We start from the raw sequence: 23,139 nt of genomic DNA, 5'->3' as shown, positions 1-23,139 counted from the left end.
GGTCTATGGTTCAATGAGTGATATACATGGAAAGATAATGTCATAAATGTTGAACTGGAATGTGAACAAAATGGGTGTCAGTCCTGATGGTATGGAGTGGGAAGAGTCAAGGGGTCAAGGGCCGGGATGGTGGGTAGTGGAAAGACGTAGGAAGAAGAGAGATCATGATATAGAAAGACACAGGAAGAAGAGAGATCATGATATAGAAAACAGTTGAGCGTCTAGTAAAGAAAGCATAAAGAGGACCAAGGTAGGAAGCAGGAGTGGTGATGTATTGGAGTGGAAAGTGGTGAGAGTGTGTTTGATGAGACCACAGGGCCTCATTTACACTCTACCCAACTAACTAACGCAGTAGATAAAGAAGTAGGTGACGTCAAATTAGCTTGGTTCATTGGAAATGGTAGATTGTTAATATTGTGTGGTAGCCAGGCTCAGCAAGAGACGATTCTGAAAATGGAAAAGCTTCATGGGGAAGAAGATGAAAAGTCATGTCCCTAGGGATTATGCTAGGTGGAGAGGAGTCATCACTGGTGTCCCAATATCTATGTCCACAGATGACATTAAAGACAATGTGAAGGCAGGCAGAGGGATTGAGGCCAAAAGGTTGATCAGTTGGAAAGAGGGTCGAAGAAGTGAAAGCTTTTCAGTGATGATGAGGTTGGAGAAAGTCTTGCTGGGACAGTACACATAAGAATCCTTAGATTCAATGTTTGAGAATTTGTCCCATGTACACTGCTGTGTTTTAAATACCAAAGAATGGGATATGTAGCTGCTCAGCGTAAAGGAAAGAAAAGATGAGCCAAGTGTGGAGGGGAACATGATTATGGTGAACAATGACTCCTCTCCTCTCTTGAGTGTTGTAATTGTAGGGGAGAACACAGAGCAGCATTTGGTGGATGCCAGGTTCAGAGAGAGGCAAGAGAGGCTCAGAGATACATCATGACGGATCCTGTATCATACGCAGAGCCTGTAAAACAGATTGGTAGAACTACTGTCAGACTGATGGATCTTACATGGATGTACCTGTAGTAAGTGGATCTACCGTCAGGGCTGGTGTTTCTGCTGGTCCTGGCATGGTTTCAAGGCCTGTTCAGAAATCTGGTGCTCATGAATGTGTGGCGTCAAAGGACCCTTTGATAATGAATAAAGTTGACTTCATAGCTGTTATTGGTAAGGTTATCAATACGACTCGGGTTGTGGAAACCAGAAATGCCAGGTTGAAGGTTATTGTGGAGACGGCAGAAGGATATTGGGGGTAACAGATGTTACTGTTGACATGCTGAGCAATCCTAAGGGAGTGTTTAGGCACGGTATAGATACAGTTGAATGGGTTTTGGGGGAGGTGGAGGTAGAAGTTAGGGATTTATTTGGTTTAGAATGTTATTTTCATGGTAGTACAGAATTGGGCAGCTAATGATTGATCATACATTCAAGCATAGTGGGTGGGGAATGCATTTAAAAGATTGTTTGCGGACCGCCACGTTTCCATAGAAGAAGAAGAAGGAGGAGGAGGAGGAGGAGGAAGGAAGAAAGAAGCAGTGGAATGGAGTAGAACGAAGTGGAATGGAGTGCAGTGGGGTGGAGTGCAGTGCAGTGGGGTGGAGCGGACTTCAATGGAGCGGACTGCTGAGAATATGATTGTAGAGCCAGTTTGGTCGGAGATGGACAATGGCTCTTTCCCGAGGTCTGAGATGCTGTGCCCGGGTGTTTTCCTGGATACCTGTCCTCATAATCACCTCCGTGGTGCTGTGGTCCTACTACGCCTATGTGTTTGAGCTATGTGTATGTAAGTATGGGGATTATGACTGTTGTCTGTTATGTTTTTGTCGGCGATGCTAGCTAGCTAACACAAACAGCTCTTTAAACCTGCTAGCCAAACCTAGCATCATGCTAACCAGGAAGCGTTTTTTCCCCCGTGATAATTGTCTTTATAAATCTAACTAGAGACCATATTGTACTGTGTTTTTTGTTGTTGTTTCTAATTCCATTTGTGAACGAATTATACTGTTGTTACATTGACCTACCATATCTAGGAAATAAATAGCTAGCTATATATTTAAAGGCCATTAACGTTACGGAATGTAGCTAACTATGTTGTGATAAGACTCAGTATGTTAGTGAGCTACTGTAAGTACAGGTGTGAAGTAATCACCGTCAGACTGTAACATGTTGTTTCGCTGTCTTCACAACCCAAGTGTTAGCAGCTTCAGCTACCAAATATCTGTTGGAGTACTGCTGTTTGCATGTCAATAATTCAGAATTGTCCAATGTGTGCTCTTCACAGTCACTATCAGCAACACATTGGAGAAGGGTGAGTTATTATTTTTTTTTTTAACACATAGGCCTAATCAATGGTCAGAATAGTCATCTGACACCTTGTAGACACTTGAATATCAGCTTGATGGTTTCCTAAGTGTTGTATCTGTCTATGTTTCCAGTGGCCTACCTACTGGTGTTCCATGTGTGTTTTGTGATGTTCTCCTGGACCTATTGGAAGGCCATCTTCACTCCTCCTGCCACACCCTGCAAGAAGGTAGGAGTTCATTGTTGGTGGTTTGTCCCATCTGGAGTAGGCCTACATGGCCAAGCAAGACATCATCAAGACTTGTTTTGTTCACACTGCAGGCCTTAATGCTTCAATTCTGTTTTTTTTTCTCCCCATATCTGTTTTGGAATACTGACTGTTCAGACAGAAAGTTACAAAGTGACCAAATCAGATTTATGTGTTCAGAAAACAGTCATTTGCTGACTTGGCTATGCTAAGTCATAGTAACGACTGGCATGTGTGCAGTGATGTAGGCTGATTGGTGGTGGTGCTCGTGGGCTCTGCATCCTATCACTCAGAAGTTATGTAACAAGCGAAGGTTACAACGATGCCTCGCCATGGAAATTTCCCAGTTGCTTTGAATGTTCAAAATCATAGTGTGGGATCACTTTTAAAGCCTCAAAGGATAAGATGATCCAACTTTCAAAACGAGTCCTTTTTCGGCTAGACACAACAGTCAACTAGCTAGCTAGCTAATTTCCCCCCAACATCGGACACCCCCTAATTTAGGACACTAGCGGTTGGAGGATTAAATCACCTCGAGCTCAACATTTTAAATGGACTGGAAAATAACGGTACATTTTGCCACTAAAGACAGCCTTCTAGCTCGCTGACCACCGATTTTCATTGCAGTTTATGTAAGTTAGGTTTTGAGAGTTTTCAAAAAAGTTATATATATTTACACATTTTGTGGTACACGCTGTAAATTGTCAAATTCAAATGCGCGACAGACCACACATCATTTAATATGCAATTTACCTAAATTATTCATACTCATTTATATGTTAGTATTAAACTGATCTACTTTCTCAAAACATTAGATTTAAATCTGTAAAATAAATAATAAGACATTATTTGGTTACAACACTGAAGAAGATGTTGGTGAAGAACCATTTTTAACAGTCAACAGGAGGGGGCACATTCAATGGAAAGACAGACAAGTCCTTTTTTATTCTTTACTGGAAGACTAGTCAACTAGTCAACTAACTAGTAAACACTTCGGATACGAGGTTGGTGTCTCTTTGTTGAACAAAATTAAACAAATATATCTTGCAATTAAACAAAATAGTAAGGTTGCCAATAATACGGGAGGTATTTGTTTTGCTAAACCTCTTATCAAAAAGCAGAGTAGCAAGCAACAAGATATGCCAAATAAGTCTAAAAACCACCTTGAGGGCAACAACATCAGATTTGACGCATGGCCAGGAATCAGATTTGTATCTGATTTCAAACCACCTACAAAGGTGGTTTGAAATTAGGCTTTAAATATTCGATTCCATGTGCTTTTTGGCTGTTCAGACTGCAGGAAAAAGTATAGATATGCAAAAAAAGTGGATCTGAGTCACTTCAAACTGCCTGTGTGAATAAGGCTATATACATGCGTAGCCTATGACAAGTAGCCTAATAAAGCATGATCCCTGTTGACTAATGTAACTTTTTATGTTGCTGGAAGCTTTTGAATATAATGTTGCCTATAACAGCCATAGGATGTTGCTGTTCTAATCAGAAGATGATGCAAAGCCTGTGCATTTATTTGTATTCATTATGGGTCCCCATTAGTTCCTGCCAAGGCAGCAGCTACTCTTCCTGGGGTTTATTATGGGTCCCCATTAGTTCCTGCCAAGGCAGCAGCTACTCTTCCTGGGGTTTATTATGGGTCCCCATTAGTTCCTGCCAAGGCAGAAGCTACTCTTCCTGGGGTTTATTATCGATCCCCATTAGTTCCTGCCAAGGCAGAAGCTACTCTTCCTGGGGTTTATTATCGATCCCCATTAGTTCCTGCCAAGGCAGAAGCTACTCTTCCTGGGGGTTTATTATGGATCCCCATTAGTTCCTGCCAAGGCAGAAGCTACTCTTCCTGGGGTTTATTATCGATCCCCATTAGTTTCTGCCAAGGCAGCAGCTACTCTTCCTGGGGTTTATTATGGATCCCCATTAGTTTCTGCCAAGGCAGAAGCTACTCTTCCTGGGATCCATCAAATTTAATGCAGTTTCATAAAATGTTTAAAACATTACAATACATTCTCAGATTTGACAACACATGCTTCATCAAGGCTCATATTAGTAGAGCATTGTAACGTGGTTGTTGGTTCCAGTTCCAGCTGTCGTACTCCGACAAGGACCGTTATGAGCGGGAGGAGAGGCCTGATGCTCAGAAACAGATTCTGGTGGACATCGCTAAGAGTCTCCCCATCTTCACGAGAGCTACGTCTGGAGGTGACCCACTCATATCTAAAGCAGCGACCCAAATGGCTCCCTGTTCCCTTTGTAGTGCACTATACAGGGAACATGGTTCCATTTGGGACGCAGACAAGCTTTTCCAGTCCTGTTAGTAAACCTCCTATCAAACATTTACAACATGTAGCTGACTGTACCTATCAGTTAGTGTCTGGAAGATAAGGACGGATCATATGACCTCTGTCTCTTTCTGTCTCTCTCTCTGTCTGTGTGTGTGTTTCTCTCTCATTCTCTGTTTCTCTCTCATTCTCTCTCTCTCTGTATCTCATTCCTCTCTCTCTCTGTCTGTGTGTTTCTCTCATTCTCTCATTCTGTCTCTCTCTCTGTCTCTCTCATTCTCTCTCTCTGACTCTCTCTCATTCTCTCATTCTCTCTGTCTCTCTCATTCTCTCTCTCTCTCTCTCTGACTCTCTCTCATTCTCTCATTCTCTCTGTCTCTCTCATTCTCTCTCTCTCTCTCTCTCTCTCTCTGTCTCTCTGACTCTCTCCCATTCTCTCATTCTCTCATTCTCTCTGTCTCTCTCTCTCTCTGTCTCTGTCTCTCATTCTGTCTCTCACTCTGTCTCTCTCGTTCTCTCTCTCTCTCTCTGTCTCTGTCTCTCATTCTGTCTCTCACTCTGTCTCTCTCATTCTCTCTCTCTCTCTCTCTGTCTCTGACTCTCTCTCTCATTCTCTCTCTCTCTCTCTCTCTCTCTCTGTCTCTCTGACTCTCTCTCTCATTCTCTCTCTCTCTGTATCTCATTCTCTCTCTCTGTATCTCATTCTCTCTCTCTGTCTGTGTGTTTCTCTCTCATTCCCTCTGTCTCTCTGTCTCTCTCTCTCTCTCTCTCTCTCTCTCTCTCTCTCTGTCTCTCTGTCTCGTTCTCTCTCTCTCTGTATCTCATTCTCTGTATCTCTCTCTCTCTCTCTGTCTGTGTGTTTCTCTCTCATTCCCTCTGTCTCTCTGTCTCGTTCTCTCTCTCTCTCTCTCTCTCTCTCTGTCTCTCTGTCTCGTTCTCTCTCTCTCTGTATCTCATTCTCTCTCTCTGTCTGTGTGTTTCTCTCTCATTCCCTCTGTCTCTCTGTCTCGTTCTCTCTCTCTCTGTATCTCATTCTCTGTATCTCTCTCTCTCTCTCTCTCTCTCTGTCTCTCTCTCTGTCTCTCTGTCTCTGACTCCCCTCAGCTATCAGGTTCTGTGACCGGTGCCAGGTGCTGAAGCCTGACCGCAGTCACCATTGCTCTGTATGTGAAACGTAAGTCTCCCTGCTGTCATTATACACACAGACCCATACCCGTCTCCCTGTCTGTGTACAGATAACAATGATCTGATTGGACAGCATTAGTGTCTCTTGTACACCTGGAGAACAACACCTGTCCTGTTAATGATGATGACTAAACACTTTGGCCAGCTACTATAATCTTCTTTCCCTTGGGGCCTGATTGATAAATGGGCTGTGTATATACTGAAATCTGACCTGTTTACTCTGAAATCTGACCTGTTTACTGCTGTTGTCTATAGACAGACATTTGAACCCCCAAAATGAATCTCTGATAGTTTTCTCAAAGTAAAGAAAAAAAAGTTTGACACAGCTTCTGTCAATATGTTACTATGGTTACACCAGCAGTAGGTCATGTGATCTGACTGTTGACACAGCTGGAAGATAACCTTTTTATGTTGCTTGAATGCTGAATTTTCTTACATTTTCTAATGGTAGTTGTTTACCTTAACCCTGTCCAGTAACATGTGTTGTCTGTTGCAGGTGTGTTCTGAAGATGGATCATCACTGTCCGTGGTGGGTGATTTAATATGGTCTGTCCGTGGTGGGTGATTAATATGGTCTGTCCGTGGTGGGTGATTAATATGGTCTGTCCGTGGTGGGTGATTAATATGGTCTGTCCGTGGTGGGTGATTTAATATGGTCTGTCCGTGGTGGGTGATTTAATATGGTCTGTCCGTGGTGGGTGATTTAATATGGTCTGTCCGTGGTGGGTGATTAATATGGTCTGTCCGTGGTGGGTGATTAATATGGTCTGTCCGTGGTGGGTGATTTAATATGGTCTGTCCGTGGTGGGTGATTTAATATGGTCTGTCCGTGGTGGGTGATTTAATATGGTCTGTCCGTGGTGGGTGATTAATATGGTCTGTCCGTGGTGGGTGATTTAATATGGTCTGTCCGTGGTGGGTGATTTAATATGGTCTGTCCGTGGGGGTGATTTAATATGGTCTGTCCGTGGTGGGTGATTAATATGGTCTGTCCGTGGTGGGTGATTAATATGGTCTGTCCGTGGTGGGTGATTAATATGGTCTGTCCGTGGTGGGTGATTAATATGGTCTGTCTGTGGTGGGTGATTTAATATGGTCTGTCCGTGGTGGGTGATTAATATGGTCTGTCCGTGGTGGGTGATTAATATGGTCTGTCCGTGGTGGGTGATTAATATGGTCTGTCCGTGGTGGGTGATTAATATGGTCTGTCCGTGGTGGGTGATTAATATGGTCTGTCCGTGGTGGGTGATTAATATGGTCTGTCCGTCAGGGTGATTAATATGGTCTGTCCGTGGTGGGTGATTTAATATGGTGGGTGATTAATATGGTCTGTCTGTGGTGGGTGATTAATAACTGGTCTGTCCGTCCATGTTTAATATGGTCTGTCCATGGTGGGTGATTGATATGGTCTGTCCGTGGTGGGTGATTAATATGGTGGGTGATTAATATGGTCTGTCCGTTGTCTCTCTCCATGGTAAATAACTGTCTCTCTCTCTCTCCATGGTAAATAACTGTCTCTCTCTCTCCAGGGTGAATAACTCTCTCTCTCTCCATGGTAAATAACTGTCTCTCTCTCTCTCTCTCCAGGGTAAATAACTGTCTCTCTCTCCAGGGTGAATAACTCTCTCTCTCCCATGGTAAATAACTGTCTCTCTCTCCAGGGTGAATGAATAACTGTCTCTCTCTCTCTCTCCATGGTAAATAACTGTCTCTCTCTCTCTCTCCATGGTAAATAACTGTCTCTCTCTCTCTCCAGGGTGAATAACTGTCTCTCTCTCTCCAGGGTGAATAACTGTCTCTCTCTCTCTCCAGGGTGAATAACTGTCTCTCTCTCTCTCAGGGTGAATAACTGTCTCTCTCTCTCTCCAGGGTGAATAACTGTCTCTCTCTCTCTCCAGGGTGAATGAATAACTGTCTCTCTCTCTCTCAGGGTGAATGAATAACTGTCTCTCTCTCTCTCTCCAGGGTGAATGAATAACTGTCTCTCTCTCTCTCTCCAGGGTGAATAACTGTCTCTCTCTCTCTCCAGGGTGAATAACTGTCTCTCTCTCTCTCCAGGGTGAATAACTGTCTCTCTCTCTCTCCAGGGTGAATAACTGTCTCTCTCTCTCTCTCCAGGGTGAATAACTGTCTCTCTCTCTCTCTCCAGGGTGAATAACTGTCTCTCTCTCTCTCATGGTGAATAACTGTCTCTCTCTCTCTCAGGGTGAATAACTGTTCTCTCTCTCTCTCCAGGGTGAATAACTGTCTCTCTCTCTCTGAATAACTGTCCAGGGTGAATAACTGTCTCTCTCTCTCTCAGGGTGAATAACTGTCTCTCTCTCTCTCCAGGGTGAATAACTGTCTCTCTCTCTCTCCAGGGTGAATAACTGTCTCTCTCTCTCTCCATGGTGAATAACTGTCTCTCTCTCTCTCCAGGGTGAATAACTGTCTCTCTCTCTCTCTCCAGGGTGAATAACTGTCTCTCTCTCTCTCCAGGGTGAATGAATAACTGTCTCTCTCTCTCTCTCAGGGTGAATAACTGTCTCTCTCTCTCTCCAGGGTGAATAATAACTGTCTCTCTCTCCAGGGTAAATAACTGTCTCTCTCTCTCTCCAGGGTGAATAACTGTCTCTCTCTCTCTCCAGGGTGAATAACTGTCTCTCTCTCTCTCCAGGGTGAATGAATAACTGTCTCTCTCTCTCTCCAGGGTGAATAATAACTGTCTCTCTCTCTCTCCAGGGTGAATGAATAACTGTCTCTCTCTCTCCAGGGTGAATAACTGTCTCTCTCTCTCTCTCTCTCAGGGTGAATAACTGTCTCTCTCTCTCCATGGTGAATAACTGTCTCTCTCTCTCTCCATGGTGAATAACTGTCTCTCTCTCTCTCCATGGTAAATAACTGTCTCTCTCTCCAGGGTGAATAACTGTCTCTCTCTCTCTCCAGGGTGAATAACTGTCTCTCTCTCTCTCCAGGGTGAATAACTGTCTCTCTCTCTCTCCAGGGTGAATAACTGTCTCTCTCTCTCCAGGGTGAATAACTGTCTCTCTCTCTCTCAGGGTGAATAACTGTCTCTCTCTCTCTCCAGGGTGAATAACTGTCTCTCTCTCTCTCCAGGGTGAATAACTGTCTCTCTCTCTCTCCAGGGTGAATAACTGTCTCTCTCTCAGGGTGAATAACTGTCTCTCTCTCTCCCAGGGTGAATAACTGTCTCTCTCTCTCTCCAGGGTGAATAACTGTCTCTCTCTCTCTCAGGGTGAATGAATAACTGTCTCTCTCTCTCCAGGGTGAATAACTGTCTCTCTCTCTCTCTCAGGGTGAATAACTGTCTCTCTCTCTCTCTCCAGGGTGAATAACTGTCTCTCTCTCTCTCTCAGGGTGAATAACTGTCTCTCTCTCTCTCCAGGGTGAATAACTGTCTCTCTCTCTCTCCAGGGTGAATAACTGTCTCTCTCTCTCCAGGGTGAATAACTGTCTCTCTCTCTCTCCAGGGTGAATAACTCTCTCTCTCTCTCTCTCTCTCTCCAGGGTGAATAACTGTCTCTCTCTCTCTCTCTCTCTCTCTCAGGGTGAATAACTGTCTCTCTCTCTCTCTCTCTCTCCAGGGTGAATAACTGTCTCTCTCTCTCTCTCTCTCCAGGGTGAATAACTGTCTCTCTCTCTCTCTCTCTCCAGGGTGAATAACTGTCTCTCTCTCTCTGAATAACTCTCTCTCAGGGTGAATAACTGTGTGGGGTTCTCCAACTACAAGTTCTTCCTCCTCTTCCTGTCCTACTCCATGGTCTACTGTGTGTTCATCTCTGCCTCAGTCTTCAGATTCTTCATCAACTTCTGGGTGGTGAGTGGTGATGGATGTTTTACATCCCAGCTTAGTCTGTGTCTCAAAAGCTCCCCTATTCCCTATAGAGTAGCTACCTCTGTCCAGGGCCCACAGAGCTCTGGTCAACAGTGAAGCACAGAGAACAGGGCGCCATTTCCCACCCCCTTAGTAATTTATCAGATACTCCTATCCACTGCATTCCAGAGCTAGTCAGATCACATGACCTACTGCTGGTGTAACCATAGTAACATATTGACGTAAGCTGTGTCAACAGTCAGATCACATGACCTACTGCTGGTGTAACCATGGTAACATATTGACGTAAGCTGTGTCAACAGTCAGATCAGATGACCTACTGCTGGTGTAACCATGGAAACATATTGACGTAAGCTGTGATGGATGCTTTACATCAGCAGTCTGATCACATGACCTACTGCTGGTGTAACCATAGTAACATATTGACATAAGCTGTGTCAACAGTCAGATCACATGACCTACTGCTGGTGTAACCATGGTAACATATTGACACTAACTGTGTTCAGAGCTAGTCAGATCAGATGACCTACTGCTGGTGTAACCATGGAAACATATTGACGTAAGCTGTGTCAACAGTCTGATCACATGACCTACTGCTGGTGTAACCATAGTAACATATTGACATAAGCTGTGTCAACAGTCAGATCACATGACCTACTGCTGGTGTAACCATGGTAACATATTGACGTAAGCTGTGTCAACAGTCAGATCACATGACCTACTGCTGGTGTAACCATGGTAACATATTGACATAAGCTGTGTCAACAGTCAGATCAGATGACCTACTGCTGGTGTAACCATGGTAACATATTGACATAAGCTGTGTCAACAGTCAGATCACATGACCTACTGCTGGTGTAACCATGGTAACATATTGACATAAGCTGTGTCAACAGTCAGATCACATGACCTACTGCTGGTGTAACCATAGTAACATATTGACATAAGCTGTGTCAACAGTCAAATCAAATTTATATAGCCCTTCGTACATCAGCTGATATCTCAAAGTGCTGTACAGAAACCCAGCCTAAAACCCCAAACAGCAAGCAATGCAGGTGTAGAAGCACGGTGGCTAGGAAAAACTACCTAGGAAGAAACCTAGAGAGGAACCAGGCTATGTGGGGTGGCCAGTCCTCTTCTGGCTGTGCCGGGTGGAGATTATAACAGAACATGGCCAAGATGTTCAAAAGTTCATAAATGACCAGCATGGTCGTATAATAATAAGGCAGAACAGTTGAAACTGGAGCAGCAGCACGGTCAGATGGACTGGGGACAGCAAGGAGTCATCATGTCAGGTAGTCCTGGGGCATGGTCCTAGGGCTCAGGTCCTCCGAGAGAGAGAAAGAAAGAGAGAAGGAGAGAATTAGAGAACGCACACTTAGATTCACACAGGACACCGAATAGGACAGGAGAAGTACTCCAGATATAACAAACTAACCCTAGCCCCCCGACACATAAACTACTGCAGCATAAATACTGGAGGCTGAGACAGGAGGTGTCAGGAGACACTGTGGCCCCATCCGAGGACACCCCCGGACAGGGCCAAACAGGAAGGATATAACCCCACCCACTTTGCCAAAGCACAGCCCCAGTCAGATCACATGACCTACTGCTGGTGTAACCATGGTAACATATTGACTAAGCTGTGTCAACAGTCAGATCGCATGACCTACTGCTGGTGTAACCATGGTAACATATTGACATAAGCTGTGTCAACAGTCAGATCACATGACCTACTGCTGGTGTAACCATGGTAACATATTGACGTAAGCTGTATCAACAGTCAGATCACATGACCTACTGCTGGTGTAACCATGGTAACATATTGATGTAAGCTGACTCAGCACAAGGCACATTGTTTGTTGTGGAACGGCAGAGGTTCTCCTACACGGTTGTAGTTCTCCGTGTTGTGTGTGTTCTCCTACAGGGGGACCTGCCAAATGGACCCGCTAAGTTCCACGTTCTCTTCCTGATGTTTGTGGCTTTGATGTTCTTGGTCAGTCTCATGTTCCTGTTGGGTTACCACTGCTGGCTGGTCGTCCAGAACCGGTCCACACTAGGTAATACACACAGCTGCCATTTTGAGGCAATAAGAGCTGCTCCGCTGCTTTAGCAATGTAGGTCTTCAATTTCATGGAGAAACACAGCCACTGAAATCTATTCCTCTTTCCTTCTCTGACCCCCCCTCCCTCTCTCCTCTCATCCAGAGGCGTTCTCTGCTCCAGTCTTCACGACAGGACCAGACCGTAATGGTTTCAATGTGGGGATCAGGAGGAACCTGCAGCAGGTGTTTGGAGACAATAAGAGACTCTGGTTCCTGCCTATCTGCACCAGGTGAGACTCTAACCCTAACCTCTACCCCCTAACCTCTAGTTTCTAACTTCTATTTTCTAACCTCTACCCCCTAACCTCTACCCCCTAACCTCCATCCTCTACCCATTAACCCTAACCTCTACCTCATCTAACCTGACCTTTAACCCCTAGGCCTTAACCCCTAGGCTTTAACCGTTACATCGTATCCTCTAGACCAGGGGTAATTCAACTCTGACCCTACGAGGTCCAGAGTACTGCTTGTTTTCTGTTCTACCTTATCATTAATTACACCCACATGGTGTCCCAGGTCTAAATCAGTCCCTGATTAGAGGGGAACAATTAAAACACGGCTTCAAAGTCCAGAGATGAGTTTGAGGGCTCCTACCCCAGGGCTACCCTCCTGTAGGTTTATACTCCAACCCTGTTCCTAGAGACACCCTCCTGTAGGTTTCTACTCCAACCTTGTTCCTGGAGAGATACCCTCCTGTAGGTTTTATACTCCAACCTTGTTCCTGGAGAGATACCCTCCTGTAGGTTTTATACTCCAACCTTGTTCCTGGAAAGAGACCCTCCTGTAGGTTTTATACTCCAACCTTGTTCCTGGAGAGATACCCTCCTGTAGGTTTTATACTCCAACCTTGTTCCTGGAGAGATACCCTCCTGTAGGTTTTATACTCCAACCTTGTTCCTGGAGAGATACCCTCCTGTAGGTTTTATACTCCAACCTTGTTCCTGGAGAGATACCCTCCTGTAGGTTTTATACTCCAACCTTGTTCCTGGAGAGATACCCTCCTGTTCCTGGAGGTTTTATACTCCAACCTTGTTCCTGGAGAGATACCCTCCTGTAGGTTTTATACTCCAACCTTGTTCCTGGAGAGATACCCTCCTGTAGGTTTTACACTCCAACCTTGTTCCTGGAGAGATACCCTCCTGTAGGTTTTACACTCCAACCTTGTTCCTGGAGAGATACCCTCCTGTAGGTTTTACACTCTAACCTTGTTCCTGGAGAGAGACCCTCCTGTAGGTTTTACACTCTAACCTTGTTCCTGGAGAGAGACCCTCCTGTAGGTTTTACACTCCAACCTTGTTCCTGGAGAGAGACCCTCCTGTAGGTTTTACACTCCAACCTTGTTCCTGGAGAGAGACCCTCCTGTAGGTTTTACACTCCAACCTTGTTCCTGGAGAGAGACCCTCCTGTAGGGTTTACACTCCAACCTTGTTCCTGCAGAGAGACCCTCCTGTTCCTGGAGGGTTTTTTACACTCCAACCTTGTTCCTGCAGAGAGACCCTCCTGTAGGTTTTACACTCCAACCTTGTTCCTGCAGAGAGACCCTCCTGTACGTTTTACACTCCAACCTTGTTCCTGCAGAGAGACCCTCCTGTAGGGTTTACACTCCAACCTTGTTCCTGCAGAGAGACCCTCCTGTAGGGTTTACACTCCAACCCTGGTCCTGGAGAGCTAACCTCCACAAGGGTATGTGCTCTGCCCCCTCCTGTACTCCCTGTTCACCCATGACTGCGTGGCCACGCAGGCCTCCAACTCAATCATCAAGTTTGTAGATGACACAACAGTAGTAGACTTGATTACCAACAACGACGAAACGGCCTACAGGGAGGAGGTGAGAGTCCTGGTGGAGTGGTACCAGGGAAATAACCTCAACGTCAACAACGGGAAGGAGCTGAGGGAGCACGCCTCTATCCACATCGACAGAACCGCAGTGGAGAAGGTAGAAAGCTTGAAGTTCCTCGACAAACACATCACTAACAACCTGTAATGGTCCACCCACACAGACAGTGTGGTGATGAAGGCTCAACAGCGCCTCTTCAACCTCAGGAGGCTGAAGAAATTTGGCTTGTCTCCTAAGACCCTCACAAACTTTTACAGATGCACAATTACATCCTGGTACGGCAACTGCACTGCCGGCAACCGCAGGGCTCTCCAGAGGGTGGTGCGGTCTGCCCCCGGTGATGCGTTGAGAAAACTACTTGCCCTCCAGGACACCTACACCACCCGATGTCACAGGAAGGCCATAGAGATCATCAAGGACAACAACCACCTGAGCCACTGCCTGTTCACCCCGCTATCATCCAGAAGGCGAGGTCAGTACAGGTGCATCAAAGCTGGGACCGAGAGACAGAAGCTGTTTTTCAATGTCAAGACCATCAGACTGTTAAAATAGCCATCACTAGCCGGCTACCACCCGGTTACTCAACCCTGCACCTTAAGAGGCTGCTGCCCTATATACATAGACATTAACTCACTGGTCACTTTAATAATGGAACACTGGTCACTTTAATAATGGAACACTGGCCACTATAATAATGGAATCACTGGTCACTATAATAATGGAATCACTGGTCACTATAATAATGGAATCACTGGTCACTATAATAATGGAATCACTGGTCACTTTAATAATGGAACACTGGCCACTTTAATAATGGAACACTGGCCACTTTAATAATGGAACACTGGCCACTTTAATAATGGAACACTGGCCACTTTAATAATGGAACACTGGCCACTTTGATAATGGAACACTGGCCACTGATAATGGAACACTGGCCACTCTGATAATGGAACACTGGCCACTCTGATAATGGAACACTGGCCACTCTGATAATGGAACACTGGCCACTCTGATAATGGAACACTGGCCACTCTGATAATGGAACACTGGCCACTGATAATGGAACACTGGCCACTGATAATGGAACACTGGCCACTGATAATGGAACACTGGCCACTGATAATGGAACACTGGCCACTGATAATGGAACACTGGCCACTGATAATGGAACACTGGCCACTGATAATGGAACACTGGCCACTGATAATGGAACACTGGCCACTGATAATGGAACACTGGCCACTGATAATGGAACACTGGCCACTGATAATGGAACACTGGCCACTGATAATGGAACACTGGCCACTGATAATGGAACACTGGCCACTGATAATGGAACACTGGCCACTTTGATAACGGAACACTGGCCACTTTGATAACGGAACACTGGCCACTTTGATAACGGGACACTGGCCACTGATAACGGGACACCGGCCACTGATAACGGGACACCGGCCACTGATAACGGAACACCGGCCACTGATAACGGAACACCGGCCACTCCGATAACGGAACACCGGCCACTCCGATAACGGGACACCGGCCACTCCGATAACGGGACACCGGCCACTCCGATAACGGGACACCGGCCACTCCGATAACGGGACACCGGCCACTCCGATAACGGGACACCGGCCACTCCGATAACGGGACACCGGCCACTCCGATAACGGGACACCGGGCCACTCCGATAACGGGACACCGGCCACTCCGATAACGGGACACCGGCCACTCCGATAACGGGACACTGGCCACTCCGATAACGGGACACGGGCCACTCCGATAACGGGAACGGGCCACTCCGATAACGGGAACGGGCCACTCCGATAACGGGACACGGGCCACTCCGATAACGGAACACCGGCCACTCCGATAATGGAACACCGGCCACTCCGATAATGGAACACCGGCCACTCCGATAATGGAACACCGGCCACTCCGATAGTGGAACACCGGCCACTCCGATAGTGGAACACCGGCCACTCCGATAATGGAACACCGGCCACTCTGATAATGGAACACCGGCCACTCTGATAATGGAACACGGGCCACTTTGATAATTTTCACATACTGCTTCACTCCTCTCATATGTATATACTGTATTCTGTTTGTTAGTCAATGCCACTCCAACATTGCTCGTCCTCGTATTCATGTTTTTCTTCATTCTCTTCTATTACTTTTAGATTTGTGTGTATTGTTGTGAATTGTTAGATATCACTGCACTGTTAGAGCTAGAAACACAATTTCACTCCACCACAATAACATCTGCTAAATATGAGTATGGACCAATAACATCTGTTAAATATGGACCAATAACATCTTAAATATGGACCAATAACATCTGCTAAATATGTGTATGGACCAATAACATCTGATAAATATGTGACCAATAACATCTGTTCAATATGTGACCAATAACATCTGTTCAATATGGACCAATAACATCTGTTAAATATGGACCAATAACATCTGTTCAATATGGACCAATAACATCTGTTAAATATGGACCAATAACATCTGTTCAATATGGACCAATAACATCTGTTAAATATGGACCAATAACATCTGTTCAATATGGACCAATAACATCTGTTCAATATGGACCAATAACAGCTGTTAAATATGGACCAATAACATCTGTTCAATATGGACCAATAACATCTGCAGTTGAATACAGTTGAAGTCGGAAGTTTACATACACCTCAGCCAAAGACATTTAAACTCAGTTTTTCACAATTCCTGACATTTTAATCCTAGTAAAGATTCCCTGTCTTAGGTCAGTTAGGATCACCACTTTATTTTAAGAATGTGAAATGTCAGAATAATTGTAGAGAGAATGATTAATTTCAGCTTTTATTACACATTCCCAGTGGGTCAGAAATTTACATACACTCAATTATTATTTGGTAGCATTGCCTTAAAATTGTTTAACTTGGGTCAAACGTTTGGGGTAGCCTTCCACAAGCTTCCCAAAATAAGATGGGTGGCCATTCCTCTTGGCCATTCCTCCTGACAGACCTGGTGTAACTGAGTCAGGTTTGAAGGCCTCCTTGCTCTAGCACGCTTTTTCAGTTCTGCCAACAAACTTTATATCGGATTGAGGTCAGGGTTTGTGATGGCCACTCCAATACCTTGACTTTGTTGTCCTTAAGCCATTTTGCCACAACTTTGGAAGTATGCTTGGGGTCATTTGGTCCATTCAGAAGACAAATTTGTGACCAAGCTTTAACTTAACTGATGTCTGAGATGTAGCTTCAATATATCCACATAATTTCCTCCCTCATGAAGCCATCTATTTTGTGAAGTGCACCAGTCCCTCCTGCAGCAAAGCACCCCCACAACTTGATGCTGCCACCCCCATGCTTCACGGTTGGGATATTGTCTTCGGCTCGCAAGCCTCCCCCGTTTTCCTCCAAACATAACGATGGTCATTATGGCCAAACAGTTCTGTTTTTGTTTCATCAGACCAGAGAACATTTCTCCAAAAAAGTATGATCTTTGTTCCCATTTGCAGTTGCAAACCGTAGTCTGGCTTTTTTATGGCGGTTTTGGAGCAGTGGCTTCTTCCTTGCTGAGCAGCCTTTCAGGATATGTCGATATAGGACTCGTTTTACTGTGGATATAGATACTTTTGTACCTGTTTCCTCCAACATCTTCACAAGGTCCTTTGCTGTTGTTCTGGGATTGATTTGCACTTTTAACACCACAGTACATTCATCTCTAGGAGATAGAACGCGTCTCCTTTCTGAGTGGTATGACAGCTGCGTGGTCCCATGGTGTTTATACGTGCGTACTATTGTTTGTACAGATGAATGTGGTCCCTTCAGGCGTTTGGAAATTGCTCCCAAGGATGAACCAGACTTTTGGAGGTCTACAATTTCTGAGGTCTTGGCTGATTTCTTTTGATTTTCCCATGATGTCAAGCAAAGAGGCACTGAGTTTGAAGGTAGGCCTTGAAATGCATCCACAGGTACACCTCCAATTGACTCAAATGATGTCAATTAGCCTATCAGAAGCTTTTAAAGCCATGACATCATTTTCTAGAATTTCCAAGCTGTTTAAAGGCACAGTCAACTTAGTGTATATAAACTTCTGAACCACTGGAATTGTGATACTGTGAATTTAAGATAAATAATCTGTAAACAATTATTGGAAAGATTACTTGTGTCATGCACCAAGTAGATGTCCTAACCGACTTGCCAAAATTATAGTTTGTTAACAAGAGATTTGTGGAGTGGTTGAAAACAGTTTTAATGACTCCAACCTCAGTGTATGTAAACTTCTGACTTCAACTGTATGTGACCGGACCAATAATCGCATGTATTTATAAAGTCCTTCTTACATCAGCTGATATCTCAAAGTGCTGTACAGAAACCCAGCCTAAAACCCCCACAACAGCAAGCAATGCAGGTGTAGAAGCACGGTGGATAGGAAAAACTCCCTAGAAAGGCCAAAACCTAGGAAGAAACCTAGAGAGGAACCAGGCTATGAGGGGTGGCCAGTCCTCTTCTGGCTGTGCCGGGTGGAGATAATGACAGAACATGGCCAAGATGTTCAAATGTTCATTGATGACCAGCAGGGTCAAATAATAACAATCACAGTGGTTGTAGAGGGTGCAACAGGTCAGCACCTCAGGAGTAAATGTCAGTTGGCTTTTCATAGCCGATCATTCAGAGTATCTCTACCGCTCCTGACGTCTCTAGAGAGTTGAAAACATCAGGTCTGGGACAGGTAGCACGTCTGGTGAACAGGTCAGAGTTCCATAGCCGCAGGCAGAACAGTTGAAACTGGAGCAGCAGCACGGCCAGGTGGACTGGGGACAGCAAGGAGTCATCATGCCAGGTAGTCCTGAGGCATGGTCCTAGGGCTCAGGTCCTCCGAGAGAAAGAAAGATAATTAGACAGAGCATACTTAAATTCACAAGACACTGGATAAGACCGGAGAAGTACTCCAGATATAACAAACTGACCCTAGCCCCCCCCGACACATAATCTACTGCAGCATAAATACTGGAGGCTGAGACGGGAGGGGTCAGGAGACACTGTGGACCAATAACATCTGTTAAATATGGACCAATAACATCTGTTAAATATGTGTATGGACCAATAACATCTGATAAATATGGACCAATAACATCTGTTAAATATGTGTATGGACCAATAACATCTGTTAAATGTGTATGGACCAATAACATCTGTTAAATATGGACCAATAACATCTGTTAAATATGGACCAATAACAGCTGTTAAATATGGACCAACAGCTGTTAAATATGTGTATGGACCAATAACAGCTGTTAAATGTGTATGGACCAATAACAGCTGTTAAATATGGACCAATAACAGCTGTTAAATATGTGTATGGACCAATACGATTTGTTTTAATATGTGTTTCCAAGGAGATGGCCTTTACTTCCCCGACTATGGATATTTAACCCCACCCTGTCTGTGTTTCTGTTTTGCCCAGCCAAGGAGATGGCCACTACTTCCCTCTGAAGAGCCTGAGTGAATCCTCAACCTCTCTATTAGCCAATGAGGAGAAATGGGATGAGGAAGAGGAGTCGGAGGACGACAACATAAGTAAGGAGGCCAATAGGACCGATTCTTAGATGAATATCTATCAGGGAAGAATATATGATGTGGTGGTGGTGTCCCTAATTTACTGCTAGGTTGCATGGTGGTTCAACCTTGTGCTGTGGACAATAAAAGGCCACTCAAATGTGCAATTTTGTCAGACAACACAATGCCACAGATGTCTCAAGTTTTGAAAGAGCGTGCAATTGGCATGCTGACTACAGGAATGTCCACCAGAGCTGTTGCCGGAGAATTTAATGTTAATTTCTCTACCATAAGCTCCAACATTGTTTTAGAGATTTTGACAGTACGTCCAACCAGTCTCAAAACCGCAGAACACGTGTAACCACACCAGCCCAGGACCTCCACATCCGTTACATAACCACACCAGCCCAGGACCTCCACATCCGTTACATAACCACGCCAGCCCAGGACCTCCACATCCGTTACATAACCACGCCAGCCCAGGACCTCCACATCCGTTACATAACCACGCCAGCCCAGGACCTCCACATCCGTTACATAACCACGCCAGCCCAGGACCTCCACATCCGGCTTCTTCACCTGCGGGGTCGTCGGTCACCAGACACCCGGACAGCTGATGAAACTGAGGAGTATTTCTGTCTGTAATAAAGTCCTTTTGTGGGGAAAAACTCATTCTGATTGGCCTGGCTCCCCAGTGGGTTGGCCTGGCTCCCCAGTGGGTTGGCCTGGCTCCCCAGTGGGTTGGCCTGGCTCCCCAGTGGGTTGGCCTTGGCCTGGCTCCCCAGTGGGTTGGCCTGGCCTGGCTCCCCAGTGGGTTGGCCTTGGCCTGGCTCCCCAGTGGGTTGGCCTTGGCCTGGCTCCCCAGTGGGTTGGCCTTGGCCTGGCTCCCCAGTGGGTTGGCCTTGGCCTGACTCCCCAGTGGGTTGGCCTTGGCCTGGCTCCCCAGTGGGTTGGCCTTGGCCTGGCTCCCCAGTGGGTTGGCCTTGGCCTGGCTCCCCAGTGGCTGGGCCTTGGCCTGGCTCCCCAGTGGCTGGGCCTTGGCCTGGCTCCTCAGTGGCTGGGCCTTGGCCTGGCTCCCCAGTGGCTGGGCCTTGGCCTGGCTCCCCAGTGGCTGGGCCTTGGCCTGGCTCCCCAGTGGCTGGGCCTTGGCCTGGCTCCCCAGTAGGCGGGCCTATGTCCTCCCAGGCCCACCCATGGTTGCACCCCTGCCCAGTCATGTAAAATCCATAGATTAGGGCCTAATGAGTTTTTCAATTGACTGATTTCATAGTATGAACTGTACCTCAGTAAAATTGTTGAGATTGTTGCATGTGGGCATTTTATATTGATGTTCTGTGTACTAAATGAAATTGTCAACCCCCAATCTGTGATTGACAGATTTCTGAATTATATAATACTGTCTATCAGGGGAAGCCACACTGAACAGGAATATAAAGGCAACATGTGAAGTGTTGGTCCCATGTTTCAGGAGCTGAAATCAAATAGATGTTCCATACACACCAAGCTTATTTCTCTAAAATTCTGTGCATAAATTTGTTTACAACCCTGTTAGTGAGCATTTCTCCATGTCGCAAGGATCTCTACACAATTTCTGGAAGCTGAAAATGTCCCAGTTTCGTGGCCTACGTACTTACCAGCCCTGTCACCCGTTGAGCATGTTTGGGATGCTCGTGTTCCAGGTCCCGCCCATATCCAGCAACTTCTCACAGCCATTAAAGAGTGGGATCCTGATCAACACTCTGTGAAGGAGATGTGGTGCTGCATGAGGTGGTCACACCAGATACTGACTGGTTTTCTGAGCCACGCCCATACCTGTATTCTCTTTTTAAAGGTGTCTGTGACCAACAGATGCATACCTGTATTCCCAGCCATGTGAAATCCATAGATTAGGGCCTGATGAATTTATTTCAATTGACTGATTTCCTCATATGGACTGTAACTCAGTCAAATCTTAGAAATTGTTGTGTTTTTTTGTGTGTGTGTGTGTGTGTGTGTAGGGGGGGTTGAACTTTGAAATAAACAATGTTCCTGTATGAATCTGTATTTTCCAGGTGGTGACAGGGATCCCTCTGTTACCGTAGAGATGGACGAAGAGGAGTAGGATCACTTTATGGACTTTATAAACGGTGCAGTGGGTGTTGTACCCTGAGGAGGCAGACACACCCTGTGGGACCATCGGACACACGGAAGACCTCAACGTGCAGCCAAAACTTTCTTAGACGTCATCCTTCTCAATATCAGGAAGAGTTTTCAGTTCACCATGGAGGAAGGACAATGTTAGGGGAACAGAAGTCCGTTAATATTATGTCACAGGACACGATTGTTTTAAGAGAAAGACCATGTCTAGCACTGTCTCCTTACTTCTGTTGTCTCGGTCTCTCTACTTCTGTTGTCTCGGTCTCTCTACCTCTCCTGTATTATTGTGTATCTTATATAGTACTAGGCTGCTAGCTAGCTTTTCATTTCTCGCCTGTTTTTTTTGCCTGTATTTTGTTAATGTAAATAGCTTTGTGATTTACATCTTTAAATGAAAAGAGCTCTATAAATGTAATGTATTATCATTATTCCATATGCAGGGCCCTTAAGGCCCAATCAGAATGGAGAAAGCCCATTAAAACCACATGTATTTGTTGTCATCTTAGGACCTGTTGTTCCTTTGTATTGTAAAGATGCTGCCCTGCCCAAATCAAATGTTATCTCTACGTGCGCCGAATACAACAGGTGTAGACCTTACAGTGAAATGCTTCCTTACAAGCCCTTAACCAACAGTGCAGTTAATGAAAATAAGTGTTAAAGTATTTACTAAAATAAACAAAATATTTAAAATAAATAAATGAGCAACAATAACGAGGCTATATACAGGGTATTACGGTACAGAGTCAATGTGGAGGCTATATACAGGGTGTTATGGTACAGAGTCAATGTGGAGGCTATATACAGGGTGTTATGGTACAGAGTCAATGTGGAGACTATATGCAGGGTGTTATGGTACAGAGTCAATGTGGAGACTATATACAGGGTGTTATGGTACAGAGTCAATGTGGAGGATATATACAGGGGGTACCAGTACAGAGTCAATGTGGAGGCTATATACAGGGTGTTACGGTACAGAGTCAATGTGGAGGCTATATACAGGGTGTTATGGTACAGAGTCAATGTGGAGACTATATACAGGGGGTACCGGTACAGAGTCAATGTGGAGGCTATATACAGGGTATTACGGTACAGAGTCAATGTGGAGGCTATATACAGGGTGTACCGGTACAGAGTCAATGTGGAGGATATATACAGGGTATTACGGTACAGAGTCAATGTGGAGGATATATACAGGGGGTACCAGTACAGAGTCAATGTGGAGACTATATACAGGGGGGTACAGAGTTAATGTGGAGGCTATATACAGGGGGTACCGGTACAGAGTCAATGTGGAGGCTATATACAGGGGGGTACCGGTACAGAGTCAATGTGGAGGCTATATACAGGGTGTTATGGTACAGAGTCAATGTGGAGGCTATATACAGGGGGTACCGGTACAGAGTCAATGTGGAGGCTATATACAGGGTGTTACGGTACAGAGTCAATGTGGAGACTATATACAGGGGGTACTGGTACAGAGTCAATGTGGAGGCTATATACAGGGTGTTACGGTACAGAGTCAATGTGGAGACTATATACAGGGGGTACCGGTACAGAGTCAATGTGGAGGCTATATACAGGGGGTACCGGTACAGAGTCAATGTGGAGGCTATATACAGGGGTACTGGTACAGAGTCAA

General features: G+C 45.4%; 1 protein-coding gene across 2 annotated transcripts; it reads left to right on the top strand.

Annotated features, from left to right (window-relative positions):
• Nucleotides 1-1,577: 1,577 nt before the first annotated feature.
• On the top strand, nucleotides 1,578-22,005 carry zdhhc15b (zinc finger DHHC-type palmitoyltransferase 15b). Of its 2 annotated transcripts, XM_042303517.1 has the most exons (11): nucleotides 1,581-1,786; nucleotides 2,285-2,311; nucleotides 2,439-2,533; nucleotides 4,642-4,762; nucleotides 5,947-6,016; nucleotides 6,524-6,556; nucleotides 9,724-9,844; nucleotides 11,790-11,922; nucleotides 12,070-12,196; nucleotides 19,273-19,385; nucleotides 21,416-22,005. In XM_042303517.1, the coding sequence occupies exons 1-11, from the start codon at nucleotides 1,669-1,671 to the stop codon at nucleotides 21,463-21,465; spliced, it is 1,008 nt and encodes a 335-aa protein (XP_042159451.1). In that variant the 5' UTR covers nucleotides 1,581-1,668; the 3' UTR covers nucleotides 21,466-22,005. The 2 variants fall into 2 exon arrangements, with proteins under 2 accessions (XP_042159452.1, XP_042159451.1); XM_042303518.1 differs by lacking the exon at nucleotides 19,273-19,385 and having other exon boundaries at nucleotides 1,578-1,786.
• Nucleotides 22,006-23,139: the final 1,134 nt, after the last annotated feature.

This window comes from Oncorhynchus tshawytscha, linkage group LG21 (assembly GCF_018296145.1).
Source record: "Oncorhynchus tshawytscha isolate Ot180627B linkage group LG21, Otsh_v2.0, whole genome shotgun sequence".
Classification (NCBI taxonomy): Eukaryota; Metazoa; Chordata; class Actinopteri; order Salmoniformes; family Salmonidae; genus Oncorhynchus; species Oncorhynchus tshawytscha.
The sequence above is the reverse complement of the archived record's forward strand: the minus strand, read 5'-3'. Positions and strand labels throughout refer to the sequence as shown.

Excerpts from the sequence above, each read along its gene's own strand:
- zdhhc15b (XM_042303517.1), top strand. The coding sequence starts at position 1,669 with ATGGCTCTTTCCCGAGGTCTGAGATGCTGTGCCCGGGTGTTTTCCTGG. Across the intron at positions 9,845-11,789 it reads TCTTCATCAACTTCTGGGTG|GGGGACCTGCCAAATGGACC; the intron begins GTGAGTGGTGAT and ends GTTCTCCTACAG. Across the intron at positions 11,923-12,069 it reads CCAGAACCGGTCCACACTAG|AGGCGTTCTCTGCTCCAGTC; the intron begins GTAATACACACA and ends CCTCTCATCCAG.